This window comes from Setaria viridis, chromosome 3, assembly GCF_005286985.2.
Source record: "Setaria viridis chromosome 3, Setaria_viridis_v4.0, whole genome shotgun sequence".
NCBI classification, from domain to species: Eukaryota; Viridiplantae; Streptophyta; class Magnoliopsida; order Poales; family Poaceae; genus Setaria; species Setaria viridis.
In genome coordinates, this window is record NC_048265.2 from 18,311,083 (window position 1) to 18,332,123 (window position 21,041).

At 48.8% G+C, this 21,041-nt stretch overlaps 2 protein-coding genes across 2 annotated transcripts; both read left to right on the top strand.

Annotated features, from left to right (window-relative positions):
- The first annotated feature begins 1,523 nt into the window (after positions 1 to 1,523).
- On the top strand, positions 1,524 to 4,843 carry LOC117849572 (patellin-3). Its single transcript, XM_034731160.2, has 4 exons — positions 1,524 to 3,128; positions 3,575 to 3,699; positions 3,789 to 3,930; positions 4,309 to 4,843. The coding sequence occupies exons 1-4, from the start codon at positions 1,740 to 1,742 to the stop codon at positions 4,567 to 4,569; spliced, it is 1,917 nt and encodes a 638-aa protein (XP_034587051.1). The 5' UTR covers positions 1,524 to 1,739; the 3' UTR covers positions 4,570 to 4,843.
- An 11,102-nt stretch (positions 4,844 to 15,945) lies between these two features.
- LOC117849484 (potassium channel AKT2) lies at positions 15,946 to 20,837 on the top strand. Its single transcript, XM_034731053.2, has 7 exons — positions 15,946 to 16,721; positions 18,148 to 18,364; positions 18,461 to 18,778; positions 18,873 to 19,430; positions 19,503 to 19,676; positions 19,778 to 20,474; positions 20,575 to 20,837. Exons 1-7 carry the CDS (start codon positions 16,264 to 16,266, stop codon positions 20,733 to 20,735), a joined length of 2,583 nt encoding a protein of 860 aa, XP_034586944.1. The 5' UTR covers positions 15,946 to 16,263; the 3' UTR covers positions 20,736 to 20,837.
- Positions 20,838 to 21,041: the final 204 nt, after the last annotated feature.

Here is a 21,041-nt window from a genome sequence, read left to right on the forward strand (position 1 = left end):
CAGCAAGAAAAGATCGTAACACCGAGTAAACTTCTTCACTACCTCGAAGGGCAGTTCACTTGAGTCAACAATCAATCGGTCCAAAAGGAAGGAAAATGAAACCACACCTGACTTCCTCTGTTCTGAAGCCATGAAGATGCAGAGGTGTGAAAAAGCACTGAAAAAAAGGCGCATTTTTGCATCGAGTACTGAGCAAGTGCGTTTCGTTTTCATTGCCTTAAAACTTTTGCCCTCCACTGGAGGCAAACATCCCCCCATCTAATGATCTAGCCAGTCCTGAGACCGATGCTCGTTTAAGGAAAGAAAGAAGACGGATGAACAACCATCGATGCGTCAAGGAATTCTTCCGTTCCGGTTTGTTTAGCAGAGACGCCGATGATAAACAGAACCAGTGAACCCTATGCATGCTCGATGCTTTCTAGAACGCAGGAATTTTTCGTCCCGGTCACTCGCCTGCTAGGATAAGATAAAGATGAGTGGTGGTTGGTGACATTGTGACAGCGAGATGGACGAGATAGAAAAGAGGCGAACCAGTTGAAGAGAAAGGAAAGAGATGGCAATTTCACAGTGCTCGGCAGCCATCCACGGACCACGGGCTCTGTGGATGTGAGTGTGACCAAGCAAAGCTGTTGATCGCGCAAGCAACAGGGACAGAAGGCGCCGTGGCGGTAGTCTAGGGGGTTAGGATGGGATTTTCAAACTTTTGAAGGGGAATTGGGGAAAACAATTTGTGTTTCAGTTGATCTTGCAAGCTAGCGTTAGACAGAAAACCTTACCAAAAAATTTAAGTGTAGATAATTAAGAAAACGTCTTTTCAGAAAAAAAAAATGCATTTTCAGAAAAAAAAAGTAGACAGAAAATGCCTACAAAGGCTAGCAATTTCTATACAAGTTACATGAATAGCAAAACTTTATACATCTACGACTTAGTATACGATTTAGATGCAAATAATATGCGTAAAATACTGATCACGCCTCCTTAGATATATATCGCTACTAAAGTCATAGCTTTGCGCAAAAGTATTTGTTTCTTCGTGAGAGTTTCTTCTCACGCCCATGATATTTATATGTAGCCATCTATCTATGTCATAATTTTTATTTTTAGATTAGTCTTCACACAAGAGAGGGGCCTAAATGGCAGAAGAGAGTAATTTAGCAGGAAATATTAGGGATACTTTAGATTAGTAGTTTAGAAATAGGCTATATTCAAAACTTGTTGATGATGATGCTTGTATACCAAATCCGATGATAGGATATTTTGGTTTGCTTTGCAAGAGTTTATGGCATTTCTTACTTTTTTTAGTAGCACGGCTATTCTTAAGACTAACGTTGGTGCTTTAAAAGGAGCTTAAGATAAGGTAAGATCCATCTCTCAAATGATTGGGCCCTCTGACGTCATCTTTCATTAGAGTGACTGTAGTAGTGTCATGCTAATCCATGCACAAGGTGGGGCCCGGGCACGGTCACACTAGGCGCCTCGTGCTCCCTCGCCTGGCTCACGCTTCCAGCAAACATAACAGCGAGCAAAGCAAGCTGGTTCTACTCTGCTCACCTGACAGCTCGCTCTGCCTCTGTCTGCTTCGCCACCTCCCTCCCTCCCTCCCTCTCTCTCTCTACAAATCTCTCCCACTTCTCTCTCCCCCCGTCCATCTCGCGCTCCAAATTTCCCCGAACTCCGCCCCGCGCCTTTGTCGCCTTTCCGCACGCGCCGTTCGATTCGATCGCTTTGATCGACCAGGCATGGCCGACGAGACCAAGCAAGAAACCGCCGCCGCGGCGGCGGCGGCCGAGGTGGTCGTGACGGAGCCCGAGAAAAAGGCGGAGGAGCCCGCGGCGGAGAAGGCCGTGGAGGCGGCCGAGGAGAAGGCCGCGGAGGCGGCTGTGGAGAAGGCCGTGGAGGCGGAGGAGAAGGCCGCGGAGGCGGACTCGGAGGAGGAGAAGAAGGCGGAGGAGGCCCTGGAGGCGGCCGCGGGCGACGAGGCGGCGGTGATCGACGCGGCTGGGTCGTTCAAGGAGGAGAGCAACCTCGTGTCCGAGCTGCCCGACCCGGAGCAAACCGCGCTCGCGCAGCTCAAGGAGCTCGTCGCCGCCGCGCTCGCCAACGGGGAATTCGACCTGCCCCCGCCGCCGCCGCCCAAGGAGGAGCCCAAGAAGGAGGAGCCGGCCAAGGAGGAGGCGAAGGATGAGGCGAAGCCGGCCAAGGACGAGGAACCCAAGGCTGAGGCGGCGGCAGCCGAAGAGCCCGCCAAGGAGGAGGCCAAAGCTGAGGAGCCCAAGACGGAGGCGCCGGCCGAAGCTGCCGTCGAGGAGGTCAAGGCTGAGGCTCCGGCGCCAGAGGAGCCCAAGGCTGAGGCTGCCCCAGCGGAGGAGCCCAAGGCCGAGGAGCCTGCCAAGGAAGAGCCCATGGCGGAGGCGGCCACCGAGGAGCCGAAGGCCGAGGTGGCGGCCGAGGAGGCCAAACCATCCGAGCCAGAGCCGGAGGAGAAGACCGTCGTGGTGGCCGAGGAGGAAGCCACCAAGACGGTCGAAGCCATCGAGGAGACCGTCGTCCCCGCCGCGTCCGAGACAGCCGCGTCCGCTGAGGCGGAGGCCGCGCCGGCGCCGGCGGCCGAGCGGAAGGAGGAGCTCATCTGGGGCGTGCCGCTGGTGGGCGACGACGAGCGCACGGACACGGTGCTGCTCAAGTTCCTCCGCGCGCGCGAGTTCAAGGTGAAGGAGGCCATGGCGATGCTCAAGTCGGCGGTGCTGTGGCGCAAGCGCTTCGGCATCGACGAGCTCCTGGGCGCCGACCTCGGCCTGCCGGAGCTGGAGAACGTGGTGTTCTACCGCGGCGCCGACCGCGAGGGCCACCCCGTTTGCTACAACGTCTACGGCGAGTTCCAGGACAAGGAGCTCTACGAGAAGGCCTTCGGCGACGAGGAGAAGCGGGAGCGCTTCCTCAAGTGGCGCATCCAGCTCCTCGAGCGCGGCATCCGGGAGCAGCTCGACTTCTCGCCCAGCGGCATCTGCTCCATGGTGCAAGTCACCGACCTCAAGAACTCGCCGCCCATGCTTGGCAAGCACCGCGCCGTCACCCGCCAGGCCCTCGCCCTGCTCCAGGACAACTACCCGGAGTTCGTCGCCAAGAAGGTACAACCTCTCTTCTTTTGCAGTGATCGAATCTGGAATCCTAGTCCAAAATTCGAATCATCTCCTAGAATCCTAGTCCATAATCAGCTAAGAATTTGAAGATTTCCCTGCCTGTAATTCCTGTGCTTGTTTAAGAATAAGATCTTTCATTCTCCATTCCGTCTTGCTTCTTTCTTCCTAGTAAAGTTCAGTAATCTAGTACCATAACCACATATGGCGGTGCAAGCAAAGCTGAAATCATTTTCACCCCCTTCCTGTTTCCCTCTTTTACACACTGCTGCTTGCCAGTCTTGTGTAACTGCCTTTTCCCCACATGCTTCTTGCCACAAAGTGGCATTCAGATACTTCTTCAGTGAGGCTACTGTGATTTCAGCTATGTCACTCAGGTGTTGAATGAGCTTCTGAATCGGGGAAATTGATTTGGTCGGATCATTGATCAATTGCAGGTGTTCATCAATGTGCCGTGGTGGTACCTTGCGGCAAACAAGGTGATGAGCCCATTCCTGACTCAGCGCACCAAGAGCAAGATTGTCTTCTGCAGCCCTGGCAAGTCCGCGGAGACCCTCTTCAGGTTTGCAGTCTTGCACACAAGGATTTATATGAATCAATGTCTGTTGAGACCATTCATGTGCATCCTTACACGCATCTAATTTGATACAGATACATCGCTCCGGAGCAAGTGCCTGTTCAATTCGGCGGCCTCTACAAAGAGGATGACACCGAGTTCTCCACCTCCGATGCCGTCACCGAGCTCACCGTCAAGCCATCCTCAAAAGAAACCATTGAGATCCCAGCCACTGAGGTTTAATCGCGCCTCTATTTCTAAATCCTGAATTTCCTGTAAGGGTGCGTTTGGCAGAGTTCCTAGAGCTGATTCTCTGCTGATTCCAGCAGAAGCTCTGCCAAACGGTTTTTCATAGAGGAGTGATTCTTTGTTGATTCTGTGAAATGATTCTTTGAAATGAACTGAGAGGCTGGGAGCTGGAAAAAAAAGTAGCTTCTCCTGATTCTGTGAAATGATTCTCCATAGTTAATGCTAGAGGATCACTTTTAGCCACAGAATCATTTCTCTCAGAGAATCAACTCACATAGAGAATCAGAATCAGATGGAGCTCTACCAAACACACCATAAATTGTACATTGCCATGAAACTAAATGCTATCATGCACTGTCTTTGTAGAACTCCACGGTTGTGTGGGAGCTCCGCGTGCTGGGATGGGAGGTGAGCTACGGCGCCGAATTCACTCCCGACGCAGAGGGCGGCTACACCGTGATCGTGCAGAAGACGAGGAAGGTTCCCGCCCACGAGGAGCCGATCATGAAGGGGAGCTTCAAGGTGAGCGAGCCCGGCAAGGTGGTGCTGATCGTGAACAACCCGGCGTCGAAGAAGAAGAAGCTGCTGTACCGGTTCAAGGTGAAGAGCACCGCTGAATCCGCCTGAGCCCTGAGAGGAGTGTGGTTGCCTCCGGCGGCCAGCCCGCTTGATGACCATACTACTCATAATTTGATCGCCAGCCAGGTCCACAGGTCCATACCGCCACCATCTGAACATGTTGCATGATAGGAGAGGACAAATAAGAGTTTCTGGTTTCTAGGCCCGTTTTATGTCCCGGTTCTTTGATTATTTGTTGGCTTGCTGTTCTTTTTTTGGGGTCGCATTTGTATGTGTTTTACTTGAGAAAACAAACCAAAGTGAGCTTTGTTCGTTCTTATTATGAGATAGCGATGGTTTCTTCTTCTTGAGGTCAGGAGAGGGGGGGGGGGGGGGGGGGGGAGGGCGCATCTATCTGTACATTTATTCTCTCTTCCATCAACATGTTGGTTTTAGAAAGCACGCCTGGTTTGTCCTCTCTGTCGCTGCCGGCGCCATGTTACTCTTTCACTCCCCCATGTTCTTCCGCTGATTCCATTTTGTCGCTGTCCTTGGTGCTTTGCATTCGGCCACCGGTGGTGACGAGCCGTTTCAGACAAAGTTCCGTTTACGTCAAGGTCTCATCCCTTGCTGCATTATTATGTGCTTAAAACAACTTCTCTTTGCAGTCAGCTCCAAAGGCTGTTGAGCGCCGGAACTGAAGCGCCGCTAATCAGGCCAAAGAACACATATATCATTTGCAAGGCAAAAGGCTGCTGCGGGCATCTTCCAGAGTGTGTTTACGCTGCTAATGATGGGCGCGAAACCATGCTTAGGTGGTGGGACATGATGCTACTAGTTGCTAGGCTGCGATTCCAATCACTTGACGAAAAGCGAAGAGCCAAAGAGCAAACAAAAGCACAGCACAGGACAGCAAAGCAAGCGAGCAAGCTGTAGTTTTGATGGATGGATGGATGGATTTGTAACAGCTAGCCAGGCAGAGGAGAATGTTGGTGACGACTGACGACCCCGCCCGAAGAGGAGGGGATTTTGCGTTTGACCACGCCGACCGGGGCCATAAAAACCAAAAGGAGGCGCCGCCTCATGATGCGTGTCCAGCGCGGCCACGACGCCATGATCCCCCGACCCGTACCTGCACGAATAATGGAGGCTGCCGCTTGGGCGCTGGTGATGAGAGCCAGAGGGAGGGTCCGGGGGGACAACCTGTGCGTTGCTCCGTCTTTATCCCAAGGCCTTCCCAATTTTTCAGTGATCACTGATCAGGGAGAGACGAGAGAGAGAGAGAGAGAGAGGGAGAGAGGGAGAGAGGAGAACCGATGCCAGTTGACGTGCTTGGCCTCTGCATTTTGCCTTGGTCGGGAGCGGCTGTCACCAGGATCGTCGTGAGTATCGCGTCGTTCCTACATGGACGACCTCACACCCACAACTCCGCGTAGAATGCCTCGTGCGAAATTCAGTACAGACACATAACGTTTCACAATTTTTCAGAAGTCATGGATCCTGGATTTGGCGATGGATGGTGGATGCAACTCATGGTCACGCAGCTCATGCAGGCAGAGGCAGGCGCAGCGGCATTGTCATGCTACCAGATCCTGTTTTCCGGGGCCCACCGTGGCATGCTTGTTCATGATCACCGTCATCCTCTTCTTCTTCCATTTATTAAAGAGCGGAGACGGATGCGCTAACATTGTTCGTGCATGGATGGTCCATGCTGTCATGCATGCTGGTCCAGGGCGCTCCAGAGTCCAGAGGGAGACCCCGGAAGGCCAGAACTGTAACTCGCAAAGCTGCAGCTGCACCGTCGTTCCTGGACTGGACCAGCAGCATGGGGAGCTAGCTCTCAGCGTGACAATCTCCGGTTCGGGGTCGGGACCAGGCCAAAGTTAATGAACCCGGTTCACCTTATACAATTTGCTGCACTGTGTGTGCAGTGTCATAGCGTGCGCTCAACCCTTCAGTCCCTTCTGACGTACGAAGTGTCATTTTTCTTGTCAATTAGTACTAAGTGCTCACCATTTTTGTAACGAACATGATCCTATTAGACTATAGTTTGTGATTTTGGTGATTGAGTGACAGCACAGTCTTTGAGACTAATGGATTAGATTATGCTTTAAAGGAAGCAATCACAACAAAAGACATGCGAAGAAACGAAGTTTCAAAGCACCAACGCAAATTGGTGTCCTCACCGAATCAGCCGGTGACAAAGGCACAAGAGAAAATTGGGATCATCGGTGAGGCATTGGACCATCCGATGGCTGCAGTAACGGCTGAGTCAAAGTTAACCATCGGATGATCCGATGGTGGGTAATTTGAGAGCGTCGGATGAATTGTTGCAACGAAGATAAGAAAGAGTATAGCACCGGATGATCCCATGCTCTAATTAAAGGGACTATCGGACTAATCATATTTTCTTTTCCAAGTTCCAGAGAGGGTTTGGGCGAAAAACCATCAGCACCGGATGATCCGATGGGTATCGGAGGAACCATCGGATGAATCGGTGGAATGCGTCGGTGAGGTTTTGGGCGCGGGGAGGCCAACGGTTAGTTGCACCAGATGTTCAGATGCATGCCAAAATATGACCATCGGAATATCCGACGGTACACTTTAACTAGCTGTTGGAGCAACGACTCTTTGAGGCTTTTGGGCTATTTATACCCCCACTATTTGCCCATTTGGAGTTGATGGTGTGTGCAGGAGTCCATTGGAGTGCAAGACATATCTGAGCCACCAAAAGTGCACAAAGTGATTAATCAAAAGCTTAGCACATGCTTAAAGAGTGATTAGTGCTAGGATAGGCCTAGAGAGGTGAGTGCAAGGTGCTGCTACCTTGTGATTGGTTCAAGGAGTGAACCACCTTTGTAAGCTAGGTGTGCCGGCACCTTGGAGCCTTGGTGGCTCGTCAGCAAATCTTCGACCCTCCCGCTTGGTGTAAATCCAAGACCTTGTCTGCAAGAGACTTGGTGCCCAGGAGCACATCCTTGGTGGAGCTCCAACGTGGACTAGAGGTGGCATTTGCCTACCGATGCCATGGGATAAAATCGTCGTGCCGACTTTGCATCCTTCCTAACCTACTCCTTTACGTTTCGCATTTCATATTTGCAACTTAAGTAACCTTTACTTTCTAAGTAGTATCTTGATAGGATTGACTTTAGATTGCGAAATTCTTTTTAGGTGGGGAGTTTCACTAGATTAATCATAGAAGTACATTTTAGATAACATGATCTAGTATATGTTTTGATGCATGGTAGGTAGTGGAAACTTATGCATAAGTTAAGGTTTCAAGTTACGAGCACTCTTACCTTACGCATTTGGAATGCACACGTACATCCTTATCTGAGCCCATCGGCCCGCTCCAGGATTCGTGTACAGTGCAGGCTAGCTCATGAATTACGTGTCATAGTGCGTGGTACAGGGATCCAGGACGAAGAGGCAGCTAGGATACATCCGTACCAATTCCCTTGTTCATTTGTGCATCAGCATCTCGATGTAATTGGAATTGGAATTGGAGAGGAGCAGTGAACCGATAAGGCCACGGTCCCTTCCGCGCCGAGCACCGTCGTCGTGTCGCGCGCGCGAGATGCTAGCTTGAGTTGACCTCCCCGGCCGCTGTCCGGGCTCCGGATCGGGCGATCGAGGAGTTAAGAGGAACCAGACGATATACATGTACTACCGGACAGGTACGTACCGTCCGGCCGGGCGACGGAGGCGGCGGGGCTCGGAAATGGTGGCGTTTTTCGGCCGCGGCTCGCAGTGCCTCTCCGTGATCCCGCGGGCGCGGGGGACGCCGCCGTGGCTGTGGGAGCGCCAGGAGCCGTGGGCACGTCCCCGTGGTCCCTTGCCGGCGCAGCTGCGGAGCTGCCCTTGGATCCTCGAGACCCCACTCCCCAGTAGCTCTACCCCGCACCATGTGCCATGTGTGCAGCGCAGTGCTCGGTCTGCATGCGTGCCAAAAACCTTGCTGGATTTCTGAAACTCAAACAAAGATAACCTGTGTTAAAAACACATCTACACGCGCCATGTGTTCGTGTCCGCAGTCCCAACGGTTAACTTTGCATCTGCGTGCGATTTTGATCCGTAAAAAAAAGGGAGAGGGGAAAAAAGATGCACGGTCGAGGGACGCGACCTGTGAGGGTTGTTTGGTTCGTCTCATAAATTAGCCTTTATTTGTATAATTGATTTTATAATTAACATATATTTAATATTTCTAATTAATATCTAAATATTCGATGTGATAGGTAATTAGTCCCTGAAATCAAACATCCTCTGAATAATTTTTTTTGTTGCGATGGATCCAAAGATGAAAGGCGGTGGCGGGCAAAGTGCTAAATATTTTTTTTGTTGCGATGGATCCAAAGGATGAAAGACGGCGGTGGGCAAAGTGCTTTTGGATGTGTGCAGGTACGAGCGGCAGGGCACGTCGCACCGTTCCAGCAAAAGCTCGCGATCGGTCTGATGACTTGACCTTTTTTTTTTGTTGATAAAGGGTCTGATGACTTGACTTTGACTCGCTCGCAGAGCATGCAGCAGCCCGATGGATCCGTTTAGAACGCACATGGAATTGGAATCAGCATGGCAACGGCGTGGACGCACGGCAGATATCAACCATACGCTAGATTCCACATGCGGACATGCTGCCGGTAACACGCATGCCAGGCCCTGTTTGTGTTTCCAACAGAGGATTTCATATGGTACGTACGGGTAGCAGCATAAACGGAGGCACGGAGCAACGCTTCAAAAAAGGGAAAGAGGACGCCTCCCTTTTGGTCTGGTCTGCTCTTTCTCCCCGTCCAAGATCACTGCTGAAACGTGCAGCTGCTGCTAGAAACCCGCAAAACGGATTTGGAACGGCGGCGATCGCTGGTCGGGTCGGGTCGGGGTGGGGGTGGGGGGGGGGGGGGGGGGGGTGACGTACTGATTACAAGAGACACGAAACCTAAGGAAGAAGAAGCAAAGGCAAAGCAGCATCTACTCGATCGTTTCATGTGACGCCAGTGCGCGCCTATCAGTAGCTGTTAGCCGTCGCTCCTCAGTCATGCCGCCTACGCTTCGAGCTTCAGCACTCAGCAGCAGCTCTTCATCGATCGTGCCTTCTGCTTCTAACTTTTTATGTTTTTGTTTTGTGGAATCTAGCTTCTCGCTTTCGCGAACCACTTGATCAAAGTAAACGAATGACATCAAGAGGGAAAAGGGAAATGAGAGAAAGGGAATGGCGCATTAGACTAGGGAGAAGAACGTTGCCATGAAAGGACAACGAAAATGATAAGCGGCGTGGAAAAGAAGCGAGGAGAGGAAAGTGATCGACGCCTACCAAAGCGCAACGTGTCTGGGGAACCGGTAAAGTTAAACAGCTGCTAATCTTGATCCTCCTTTGCAAACAGGCTGCTAATTGCTGCATGAGCAAATATATGTACTGACAGTCATCAAGCAAGCTAGCCCATGTATAATCATCATCCCTGAGACCCTGACACTTCAGACAGTGTTCATGCAGTACAAGTTTACAACAGTGCCATACCATACACATGTTCATTCCCGTAGTTTAGGCTTTATTTAGTTGCCCAACTTTGGACAACCAAAATTACTGTAGCGCAACTGTAGTATTTCATTTGTATTTGTGAATTATTGTCCAAATATTGACTAATTAGGCTCAAAAGATTCGTCTCGCAAAGTATAACAAAACTGTGCAATTAGTTTTTGATTTCGTCTACATTCAGTATTCCATGCATATACCGCAAGTTTGATGTGATGGGGAATCTTCTTTTTGCATAGTGCCAAAGTTGGAATTTTAGGGGAACTAAACAGGGGCTTAATGAAGACTTGCAGTAAACAACAAGGGAACCATATAGGAGAAGTATGCCCTGTTGGATAGTAACCTGCTAAACATACTGTGTTAATTGTTAACAATCGGCCGTTTGGACCTCGGATTCAACCCACAAAGCTGGAGAAAGGTGAAGGTCCACTTGCATCGGCTGCGAATTGCCCACCTGGGAAACCGACCAAAAGCTCCGGGATTCAGGCCTTGGGTCTCGAGGTCACAACAAGGTTCTCCTCCGTGGCATCTTTTTTCCTCATTGATCTGCAAACTCCAAAGCTTCTTGGTTGACTCCCAATCCCAAGAGGTTGGTCTGATTAGCATCGCTCTTGTTGCCCAGTTGCCCTGCGGCGCCTGCATGGCTCAGGTGCCGGAAGAGCTGGGAGTCACTGCAAAAATTTGCTTCACGAGGCAGCCGGTGAGCAAGAACCACTGGTGTCTAGTCAGAGCAGTCCAGTATTTAGGACGAAACATGAGCTCGGATCTTGAACTGAGCATTTCATGCCTGTATCGAAGGGAAGCCATAGTAAATAGTAGATCATTAAAACGGCAACAAATTCTGTCCTATAATTTCATTGGTTCAGGTGTCTACGCACTACTCCGTCAATTTGTTTAGAGGCGCGAACTGAGCGAGCTCAACTGTAAGATTCTTTACGGTGGAACTTGCCCATCAAAATTTTAACTTGTAATAATTTTTTTAGTGGTAGGTGACGTGCCTGTCGACAGCGAGGTGCCTGTGGTGACTTCGTCAATCTTATGGATTTGCTAGCTCAGGCCCTCGGAGATGCTCATAGGAATAGAGCTGCGTGCGTGTATTCATAAGGGTAAGTATGCCTGTGTGTATATGAGCGTCTGCATCTATACTGTGTTTCATCGGAAAAAATGTTTAGAGGCGATAGTAGAGTCTGTCCGTATATATCTCCGAAGAGAGAAATTTCGAAAATTAAACTGAATTCGTGAGCTACTTGTGACTCCCGAAATTACAAAACGTGCACCTTACAATCTCCGTTTGTTTCTGGGCCTACGCATTGGGCTAAGCATTGGATGGTCAATGCGGCCCATGTGCTTTTGTGAATTCCGACTGAAACGATCTTGGTTCGGCCAGGCTGTATAATATGGAACGTATCTGGTGCAAACCATCTACCCTGTGCAACCTTGAAAATTATGAATCAAGATCACAAGATGCTAATCCAATAATAGAGTTAATGGTGGGATTATTTTGCAGTTAAGCCTCCACGCGTCGACTGTTTTTGCATATCATGGAAAAGAAGTGGCTGGCGGGTGGGGAGGTTTAACTGCAAAATAATCCCACCACCAACCCTACCCATTGGATTAGCATATTGTGACCTTATTTATAGTTTACAAAGTTGCACAGGGCCGAAATCATAGGGATGAAATTGGGGTTAGCCCAAAAGTGTTGTTTACTGCGTCGCGCAAGGAGCGCGCGGCCCGCACGACAAAAGTAGCCCGTTGTGGCCCACGCGTGGGTTTACTTGCTGATGCTCCCACTTTCGGCCTATGTGGAAGGATGATTTAGTTCGGACTATGAAGCTGACGCGGAGGTAGCCCAACTGCTTCTCAAGGAAGATGTGGCCCATGCAAAGTCTTCAGGGTCAGATTTCTTTTTATTTTTCTTTCCCTCCTATACATCTCTACTATTTTTATTTTTCCTTTTCTTTTCTTCTTTAAGATAATATAATATTTTTATTTTTTGGTAACACTAAATTTTCTCTCATTTTCCATTTTTATAATTTTCTTATTTTCTTTTCGCTAATATATATACTCCCTTTTATTTTTATTCTCCATTTTTCCTTTTCTTTTATGTTTTTATTTTTCTTCCTTTTATTTACTTTTTTCCCTTTTTTCCTTTTAATACTAATATACTCACGAATGTGAACCTATTTTCTCTATAGAACATTTCGTTAACGTGTGAACCATTTGTTTGCTCTATGTACTAATTTGTTGATGATGTTAAATTATTTATTTATTTTGTGGACTAGGTTTATATTTATGTTTAAAATCTGATTTAGGTAGACTAGTTCATCAACCCATGCTCCCACACGGGCTGATAATTTTAAAAATTATTGCGTTATGAAGCTATTTAAAATTAGATCCCTATTTAATAATAAAAATTATTTATCTACGATATTCCAGTTGTGATTGAATTTTAATTAGTACTCCCTTTGTTACAAATTATAAGTCATTCCAATTTTCTTAAAGAGTCAAAGCATCTCAAGTTTGACCCAATTTATACAATAAAGTACTAATATTTATGATATCAAATAAGTACCATTATTTTCTTCATTAAATATATTTTTATAGTATATCTATTCGGTGCTATAAATCTATGTAATCCTCTCTATAATTTTAGTCAAACATTAAATGGTTTGACTCTCCAAGAAAGTTGGAATGGCTTATAATTTGGAACAGAGGGAGTAATTATTTTATATACATTTTCATTCACATTCATAATTTTCACACTTTACAGCGTACCTCCATACATTGTGTTTAACATAATCAGTATTTTTCATCGCTTCCTCACATAAATATATAAAATGTCTACATGTGACACACGTCATGCATATATACCTTGGCTTAGTATTTCTATATTAACAACGAAAAAAATGTAATTCAAAATCATATATTTGTTTACTTTTGGATATTTATGTATAATGAACATACATATAATTAGATTAATATTTAGGTGTTTACTTTAGATTATTTTTAATAACGATATACATGGTAATTTTGATACAGTTTTAGAAGGTCATTTTAAGTTATTTTTTATCATGACATTTATGGATAATTAAGATGAAGATTATGGGATCACTTTAAATTATTTTATATAATGCAAGGTGGGTAATGTAGATATCAGTTTAGGGTAAGATAGTGGTGGATAATTCTTTTTAGAAAAAATAATAGATCAATGGCTATTATTATTAAAGTCGACAGGATTGATGCCCATATATTTTTTTATTTCTATGAGAATATCTAGTATTTATCTTATTTCTAGCACATCTCATGAAAATTGTGGAGTCTCCAATTGAAAAATAAAGAGTGCATAGCTAACTCAAAATTGTTACGTTGAGCTCTCTCATTTGTTAAATATTACAACATAATACTTATATAGATATATAATTATTATCTTCAACCCAATATGGTAGAATTTAGTTAATAATTAGTATATAACATTCCATCCACATTTATTATCCTTATTTTGCCACTTTTAATTGCAGTATGCACTTCAATTTATTTAATGAACCCTAAATTTGAGATATATTTTACCATGGAAATCTATATTCTCATTATTTTCTCTATATATTTATAAATTTCGTCACATCATGTGTATACCTTAATTATTACTATTTTTATACTAACAGTGTACGAAATAGACAATTTGGATTCAAATTTTTTAGTAACAGTATGTCGATAATTTTGATGCAAATTGAAGGGGTTACCTTAAGGTTGATTTTATAATGTTAGTTGTGAACAATTTACAGGAAAATTTAGTGGGTTGTTTTAAATTATTTTTTATAATAGCATAAGTGGATAATTTAGATGACAAATAGGGGTTACTTTAGTTTATATATAATGGTAGAGGTGAGTAATTTAGATATAGAATTAGGGAGTTACTTTAGGCTATTTACATAATGGTATATGTGGGTAATTTTTTAGAAAACATAATAGATTCATGGCTATGATGATTGAATCATACCAAATTGATGGGCAGATGTTTTGCTTTTTTGAGAGAATTTTTAGGATTTCTCTCTTTTTCTAGAGTGTCCACATAGGATTCCTATGTGATTTTATGTGGAGGCTTTAAAAGGAGCCTCTAATAGTAAGATGCTTGGGTTAGTGGAGATTATCGGGGCATCTTTGGTCTTGTAAGCAGTGGAGAGGGTGGGATGCTATTTATATATGATGGTGGCGGAGTACTTATCACGGTGAAGATTTAAGTTAAGCACCATACACCAAAGATCAATCTCCTCTAGGTGGCTTGAAATAGTTTTCGTGACCCATTCTGTTAGCCCAAAATGATCTTTTCCATTAACCACATATAGATAGCAGTTTGGGGGTACGTAGGAGTAGGTAGCAGGGATAATTTAGAAATAAGTAGCTACTGCATAGATAGATAAGGTGCACATGCACCACCAACTACACCGAACACACGTGACAACAAATTCAGCACATAAAGTCTTCTTTTTTTATCCTTTCACTGGGTTTTTTAAGGAATAATTTTGATATATTCTTGAACTTGGGGAAAGGAACAAAAAGAATCAAAGATGTGCCTATGATTTGTATCATGTTGGCACGCCAGTGACACTGTGATTCCACGCGTTCGTTCAGAACCTGCATAATTATTATGGGAATAAATCCGCGGTGCGGCGCGGGCGTGCTGCCCGCCCACAGCAGCAACCACGCGAGCAGCGAGCTACTCTCGCTTCTGTGTCCTAACGTAGTCAGGTTAGAATGATGACGGTGGATCCATGAAGTCGCCGGAGACCAGGAAGTAGGATGGGACAAAAACAAGACACCAAGTCTTGGTGGAGGTAAGGAATAAGAGAAGCGGAGGCCGTGGCTAGCCTTAACATATCAGATTCTTGGACAAAATCAAGCTAAGACCGCATCACCTGATGCGATGCCAATTTGGGCGTACAGCGTACTGCTATCCAATTGGTATATACCACAGCTGCTACTACCACTTGGCACTTGTGTGGCCAGCAGATGAGCTTCCGGCCGCAGCATATATTTCCTGAAAAACGTTGGGTCATCTGTCTCATTCTGCCGTTTCAAAGTCAGCATCGCTTGTCAAATCTCATTTTTCTTTTATTGTTCTGGCACCGCAGATTACCCTAAGTATGGTTTATCATGGGCCGATCCTACAAGTCCGTTCGGCAGCGAAATCTACCGCTCTGTAAAAACTAAGCAGAAAATTTTTCACATCGGAGCAGAAAGCCGATCGAGACTCGAGAGCTATGCGTGATGATGACGACGGCTCACCTAATTAAGCAGGAAAAGGAGCAGGATGTATACTGCACCTGAAGTACGTGCAAAACAATCGGTTGTGATCGGCTAACTGTGGTGTGATGGAATCATAGAACTTGTGATAAACATGGATGGAGAAGCGAAGCTGCATTTGCGTACAGTCTCCCATCGAGTGCAGCTGTACTACTGTCGCCATTCAGCAATCAATTTCTTATTCCAATGCGCAAAACTCCGATCCAAGGAGGACCTGATGAGCGACCGGTATGCTTGGCGCCGGGGGCAGACAGGTAGGCTCTGCATGGACCCCCGAGCGCACGTCCACATCGATGAACATTCCACGTGGGTTAAGGGGATGTTTGATCATTAGAATAAAGTTTGGCTCGGATCACATTGGATATTTGATGCTGATCATAGATGGATTCATCTCTCATTTATACAATTATTTTTTATCATTAGATTATTTTTAATACTCCTAACTAAAATCAAACACCCCCTAAGCCTCCTATAGCAGCGATCTGCGATCAGATTACACCGAGCTAGCACACGTAACAGTGTCTGAAATTCGCGGCGGATTCTCTGCCACACCTACCGGTCTTCTATTCTTCTACCGACCGCGCGTGCAAATTCACACCCCTGCGCGCCTGCTGGTCACTGTCGTGAGTGTCGTCCTGGCCGGCCGGACAGCGCCCTCTCCTCCCTCACCCTTTGGCCTCCTCCTTCCTCCTCCTCCATTATTGATGCGTCGATGCGATGCTCGGCTTCATTATTTCGATGCCTCTCGCCCCCTGATCTGATTTGATTCTCGCTTTCCTTTTGCCTTTCTAGGCCGCGGCCGGCCCTATTTCTCCTCCTCTGTCTCTGGTCCCCAGGCTGCAGTGCACTACAAGCTGCGCATCTTATTATATGTCCTGGATATAGTAGAAGTTGCTAGGCTGCTAACTGGGGAGGGTAGTTAGATTGGCGAAGCAATGAAGAGCTCGAGCTTTGTGAGCACGAGCACGAGCAGCACCGGCGGCTCTGGCTCGGGCACGGACTCCGGCAGGTCTGGACCGGGCTCCCGCAGCTCTGGCTCTGGCTCGGGCTCCTTCAACCTCCGGAACCTGTCCAAGGTCATCCTGCCGCCGCTCGGGGGGCCGTCGTCCGGCCACGGCCAGTCCCATGGCGGCTCCGACAAGCGGGTCATCTCGCCGCTCGACTCCAGGTACAGGTGCTGGGAGACGTTCATGGTGGTCCTGGTGGCGTACTCGGCGTGGGTGTACCCGTTCGAGGTGGCGTTCATGAACGCGTCCCCCAAGGGCGGCCTGGAGGTGGCGGACATCGTCGTCGACCTCTTCTTCGCCGTCGACATCGTGCTCACCTTCTTCGTCGCCTACATCGACCCCAGGACGCAGCTCCTCGTCCGCGACAGGAAGAAGATAACCTTCAGGTACGACGCGCCCTGCTCCACTAATCCACTTACTGCACACAACACGCCTCACTCTCGCAGTCTCTCCTCGCATTGCAGCGTTTCGGTCGCATGCCAATGGTCAAAAAGTTTTTGAACCGTGCGTCTATGATGAGCCATCTAGGATCACCTTCTCTTGCATTATTGATTGTCATGGATGCATGCAAGTTTTTCTCCTTTTCTTTCTTGTGGTTGTGGGTGTTGGTTCTGGGTGTTGTTGGAGATTAGTTCAGCTGCAGAGAATTTCCATTCTGACCATCATTCACTGCCCCATGGGGATATGCATGTGATGGCTAATAACTAACAAGTCATTGGTGACGCCGGTGTCCATGCTTTAGCCGTAGCTATCACACCATTAGGTTCGTGTCAGATCAGATGCTGCTTTGGGTCAATTCTTGGAGGTGACAGTATATGCGTCTAGTGGGGAGATTTTGGAGGCATGCTTTCTTTACAATCCAACTCAATCCTATATATTTTTAGTTCAAAATTATATAATATTATGACCTTGCCCTTATTGAACCAGATCCTTAAATTACCTAGACTAAATTAGAGAGCTCTTTACCACCCTATGTATGTGGGGCTGCTGGGGATTATTACAAAAGGAGAAAATATTATCAGTAATCAATTCCGAAGTACATGGGACCCAAAACAAATTGCATTATTGATTGTCACCTCGCAAACATAGGGCCCTACGCCTACACATTTGTGATTTGTGAAGTCGCGGGTTTGTGATCTTTCTGGGACTGCTGAGATATGGCGTCCTTTGGCATAGGTCCGGCTCCGCGAAAATGTGGAGGGAAGGAGTTGGAGGAGCTATTTTTTTCTCTGTTTTCTCTATATAAAATAACTTCGGCTTCTCTAGTGCTCCAGGCGTGAAGCCGTTTTTTCATCCATATTTGGTTGGGCTCGCGAGCACAGTACCGAATCACTGAGGTGTAGATGTGCGTGTGCAGGCTGCACAGACACAGTGTACAGGTATCGGACGGTCCAAACGGACCACATCGTCATCAAATTGTGGTAGGTATTTGCAGCCTGAACGTACTAGCTGGGCTAGCTGGGCTACCATGCAAGCTTTCACAGATGATAGTGGCACAAATGCTTGATTCTGAAAATCTGACTACATATAAAAAATCTTTTTAGATTTTTTTGAGAAAAAATAGTTCAGATAATGCTACAGCTAAAAACGTGAAACTTATGTGCCATACAAAAAAAAAGGAGAGAGATGTGCCTAGGCTTAGCTTTCTGGTCCAATGGGCTATGGAGATCGGCGAGCCCAAGAGCTAAACTGGGCCTTGATTGAATATTTAATTGATCTTGCGTAAGAAAAATTAATACGATGCTCTAAAAAAAGAATAATTAATTCGAGTATTTGCTTTGATCAAGATGCTGTTGCGAGCTGCTTGCGCAGGTACCTGTCGACGTTCTTCATCATGGACGTGGCGTCGACGATCCCGTTCCAGGGCCTTGCCTACCTCGTCACCGGCGAGGTCAGGGAGGGCGCCGCCTACAGCCTTCTCGGCATCCTCCGCCTCTGGCGTCTCCGCAAGGTGAAGCAGTTCTTCACTAGGCTCGAGAAGGACATCCGCTTCAGCTACTTCTGGATCCGCTGCGCGCGCCTCGTTGCGGTCGGTACCGACCAATGCTATGCATCTCGTTGAGATCATCTATTCCGGTGACTGAATTCTGACGCATATGTCTGGCCTGCACGTTGGTCGGTCCAGGTGACCCTGTTCCTGGTGCACTGCGCCGGCTGCGTCTACTACCTGATCGCCGACCGGTACCCTCACCGTGACAAGACCTGGATCGGCGCGGCGATCCCCAACTTCCGCCAGGCCAGCCTCCGGATCCGCTACATCTCCTCCATCTACTGGTCCATCACCACCATGACCACCGTCGGCTACGGCGACCTCCACGCCGAGAACACCCTCGAGATGGTCTTCAACATCTTCTACATGCTCTTCAACCTCGGCCTCACCGCCTACCTCATCGGCAACATGACCAACCTCGTCGTCGAGGGCACCCGCCGCACCATGGAGTTCGTAAGCAATTAACCGGCTCTTGCGTGCCTGCGGCTCTTGCGGCCTCACTGCACTCATGCAATGCAAACTGATAGGCTGATTTGGATGGATGCAGAGGAACAGCGTCAGGGCTGCGTCGAGCTTCGTGGTCCGGAACCGGCTGCCGCCGCGGCTGAAGCAGCAGATCCTGGCCTACATGTGCCTCAAGTTCAGGGCGGAGAGCCTGAACCAGCAGCAGCTCATGGACCAGCTGCCCAAGTCCATCTACAAGAGCATCTGCGAGCGGCTCTTCCTCCCGGTCGTCAAGGACGTCTACCTCTTCAGGGGTGTCTCAAGGGAAGGGCTCCTGTGCCTCGTCACCAAGATGAAACCCGAGTACATCCCGCCGAGGGAGGACGTGATCGTGCAGGACGAGGCGCCCGATGACGTCTACGTCGTCGTCTCCGGCGAGGTCGAGGTCATACGGTTCGACGGCGCCGAGGAGCGGGTGGAGGCCACGCTTGTGTCGCGGGACATCTTCGGCGAGGTGAGCGCGCTGAGCAACCGCGCTCAGGGGTTCACATTCCGGACGAGGACGCTGAGCCAGCTGCTGAGGCTGAAGCAGGCCACGCTCAAGGAGGCCATGCAGAGCAGGCCCGAGGACAGCGTCGTCATCATCAAGAACTTCCTCAAGGTATTGCTTGTGGTGATCACTGACTGAAACGCTTGCTTTGCTTGCCTCGGAATTAATGTCTTGCAGCATCAGGTCGAGATGCATGGCATGAAGGTCGAGGACTTGCTGGCAGAGAACGCCGGCGAGCAGGACGATGCTAATAATGTGCTGACGGTCGCCGCGATGGGCAACGCCGGCTTGCTCGAGGACCTCCTCAGGGCAGGGAAGGACGCCGACGTCGGCGACGCCAAGGGCAGGACCGCACTGGTAAGTACAAACTACAAAGCCACGGATTCAGAACAATTTCATGCCCACGATTCACCTTGCTTACTTTTGGGTCTATGTTCTTGGCGATGCCACACTCGCAGCACATCGCGGCGTCGAAGGGGTACGAGGACTGCGTGCTGGTGCTGCTCAAGCACGCCTGCAACGTGAACATCAAGGACGCGCAGGGGAACACGGCGCTGTGGCACGCCGTCGCCGCGGGGCACCACAAGATCTTCAACATCCTGTACCACTTCGCGCGCGTGTCGAGCCCGCGCGCCGGCGGTGACGTCCTGTGCCTCGCCGCGCGCCGCAACGACGTCGGCGCGCTCCGGGAGCTCCTCAAGCTCGGCCTCGACGTGGACTCGGAGGACCACGATGGAGCCACCGCGTTGCGCGTCGCGATGGCCGAGGGCCATGCCGACGCGGCCAGGTTCCTCATCATGAACGGGGCCAGCGTCGACAAGGCCGGCCTCGACGACGACGACGGCTCCGGCTCCAGCTCTGGCTCCGGCGCCGCGCGGCTGGCGATGTCGCCTGGCGAGCTACGGGAGCTCCTTAAGAAGCGGGAGCTCGGCCACCAGATCACCATCATCGACTCGCCGGCGGTGGTCCCGGACGGCGGCGGCTCGTCGAGGCACCGCCGTCAAGGCAGGTTCCAGCAGAGCACAAGCTCGGACAGCGCGCGCTGGCCTCGGGTGAGCATATACAAGGGCCACCCGTTCCTCAGAAACCACAGCTCGGAAGCCGGCAAGCTGATCAACCTTCCCGGCACGATGGAAGAATTCAAAGCCATTATCCGTAGGCCCAGAAACCACAACTCATTTCTGTTGCAGTGGCAAACTCATTGCAGGGTTGCAAACTGAACCATGTTCTTGTGCGTCCCTTCCCTTTTCTTCAGGTGAGAAGCTGAAAGTTGACGCGGAGAAGGCGCTGATCGTGAACGACGAAGGAGCGGAGATCGACTCGATCGACGTGATCCGTGACAACGACAAGCTGTTCGTGGTCACCGAAGAGGATCTGAGGAGGCTGGCAGCCATGGACCCGGTGTCTGCATCGTAGCATCTGTAGATTCGGGTGTTTCAGTAGAAAGCATGGTAAATGTGGATCCAATGGTGTGTTGAATAAACGAGTCATCTCTAGCTATGACACTGATTCAGGGAACGTGAGAAGTGTCGCTGGAGTGATTTGGTGCCTCCGTCGATATTGGCAATGCAAAGGTACAGTGATCAACACAGAGCACAGGATGGACTGGTCTTCGACGGCGTCGACTAGGCGATATCTCTGCCGTTGCCGCGGCTGCCACGGGGCATCTCACTATCTGGATCCACAAAGCTCTGCATCGCTTCCACACCGCTCCCGTTCGTC

Excerpts from the sequence above, each read along its gene's own strand:
- LOC117849572 (XM_034731160.2), top strand. The coding sequence starts at position 1,740 with ATGGCCGACGAGACCAAGCAAGAAACCGCCGCCGCGGCGGCGGCGGCC. Across the intron at positions 3,129-3,574 it reads CGGAGTTCGTCGCCAAGAAG|GTGTTCATCAATGTGCCGTG; the intron begins GTACAACCTCTC and ends GATCAATTGCAG. Across the intron at positions 3,700-3,788 it reads TCCGCGGAGACCCTCTTCAG|ATACATCGCTCCGGAGCAAG; the intron begins GTTTGCAGTCTT and ends AATTTGATACAG.
- LOC117849484 (XM_034731053.2), top strand. The coding sequence starts at position 16,264 with ATGAAGAGCTCGAGCTTTGTGAGCACGAGCACGAGCAGCACCGGCGGC. Across the intron at positions 19,431-19,502 it reads TCATCAAGAACTTCCTCAAG|GTCGAGATGCATGGCATGAA; the intron begins GTATTGCTTGTG and ends TTGCAGCATCAG. Across the intron at positions 19,677-19,777 it reads CCAAGGGCAGGACCGCACTG|CACATCGCGGCGTCGAAGGG; the intron begins GTAAGTACAAAC and ends CCACACTCGCAG.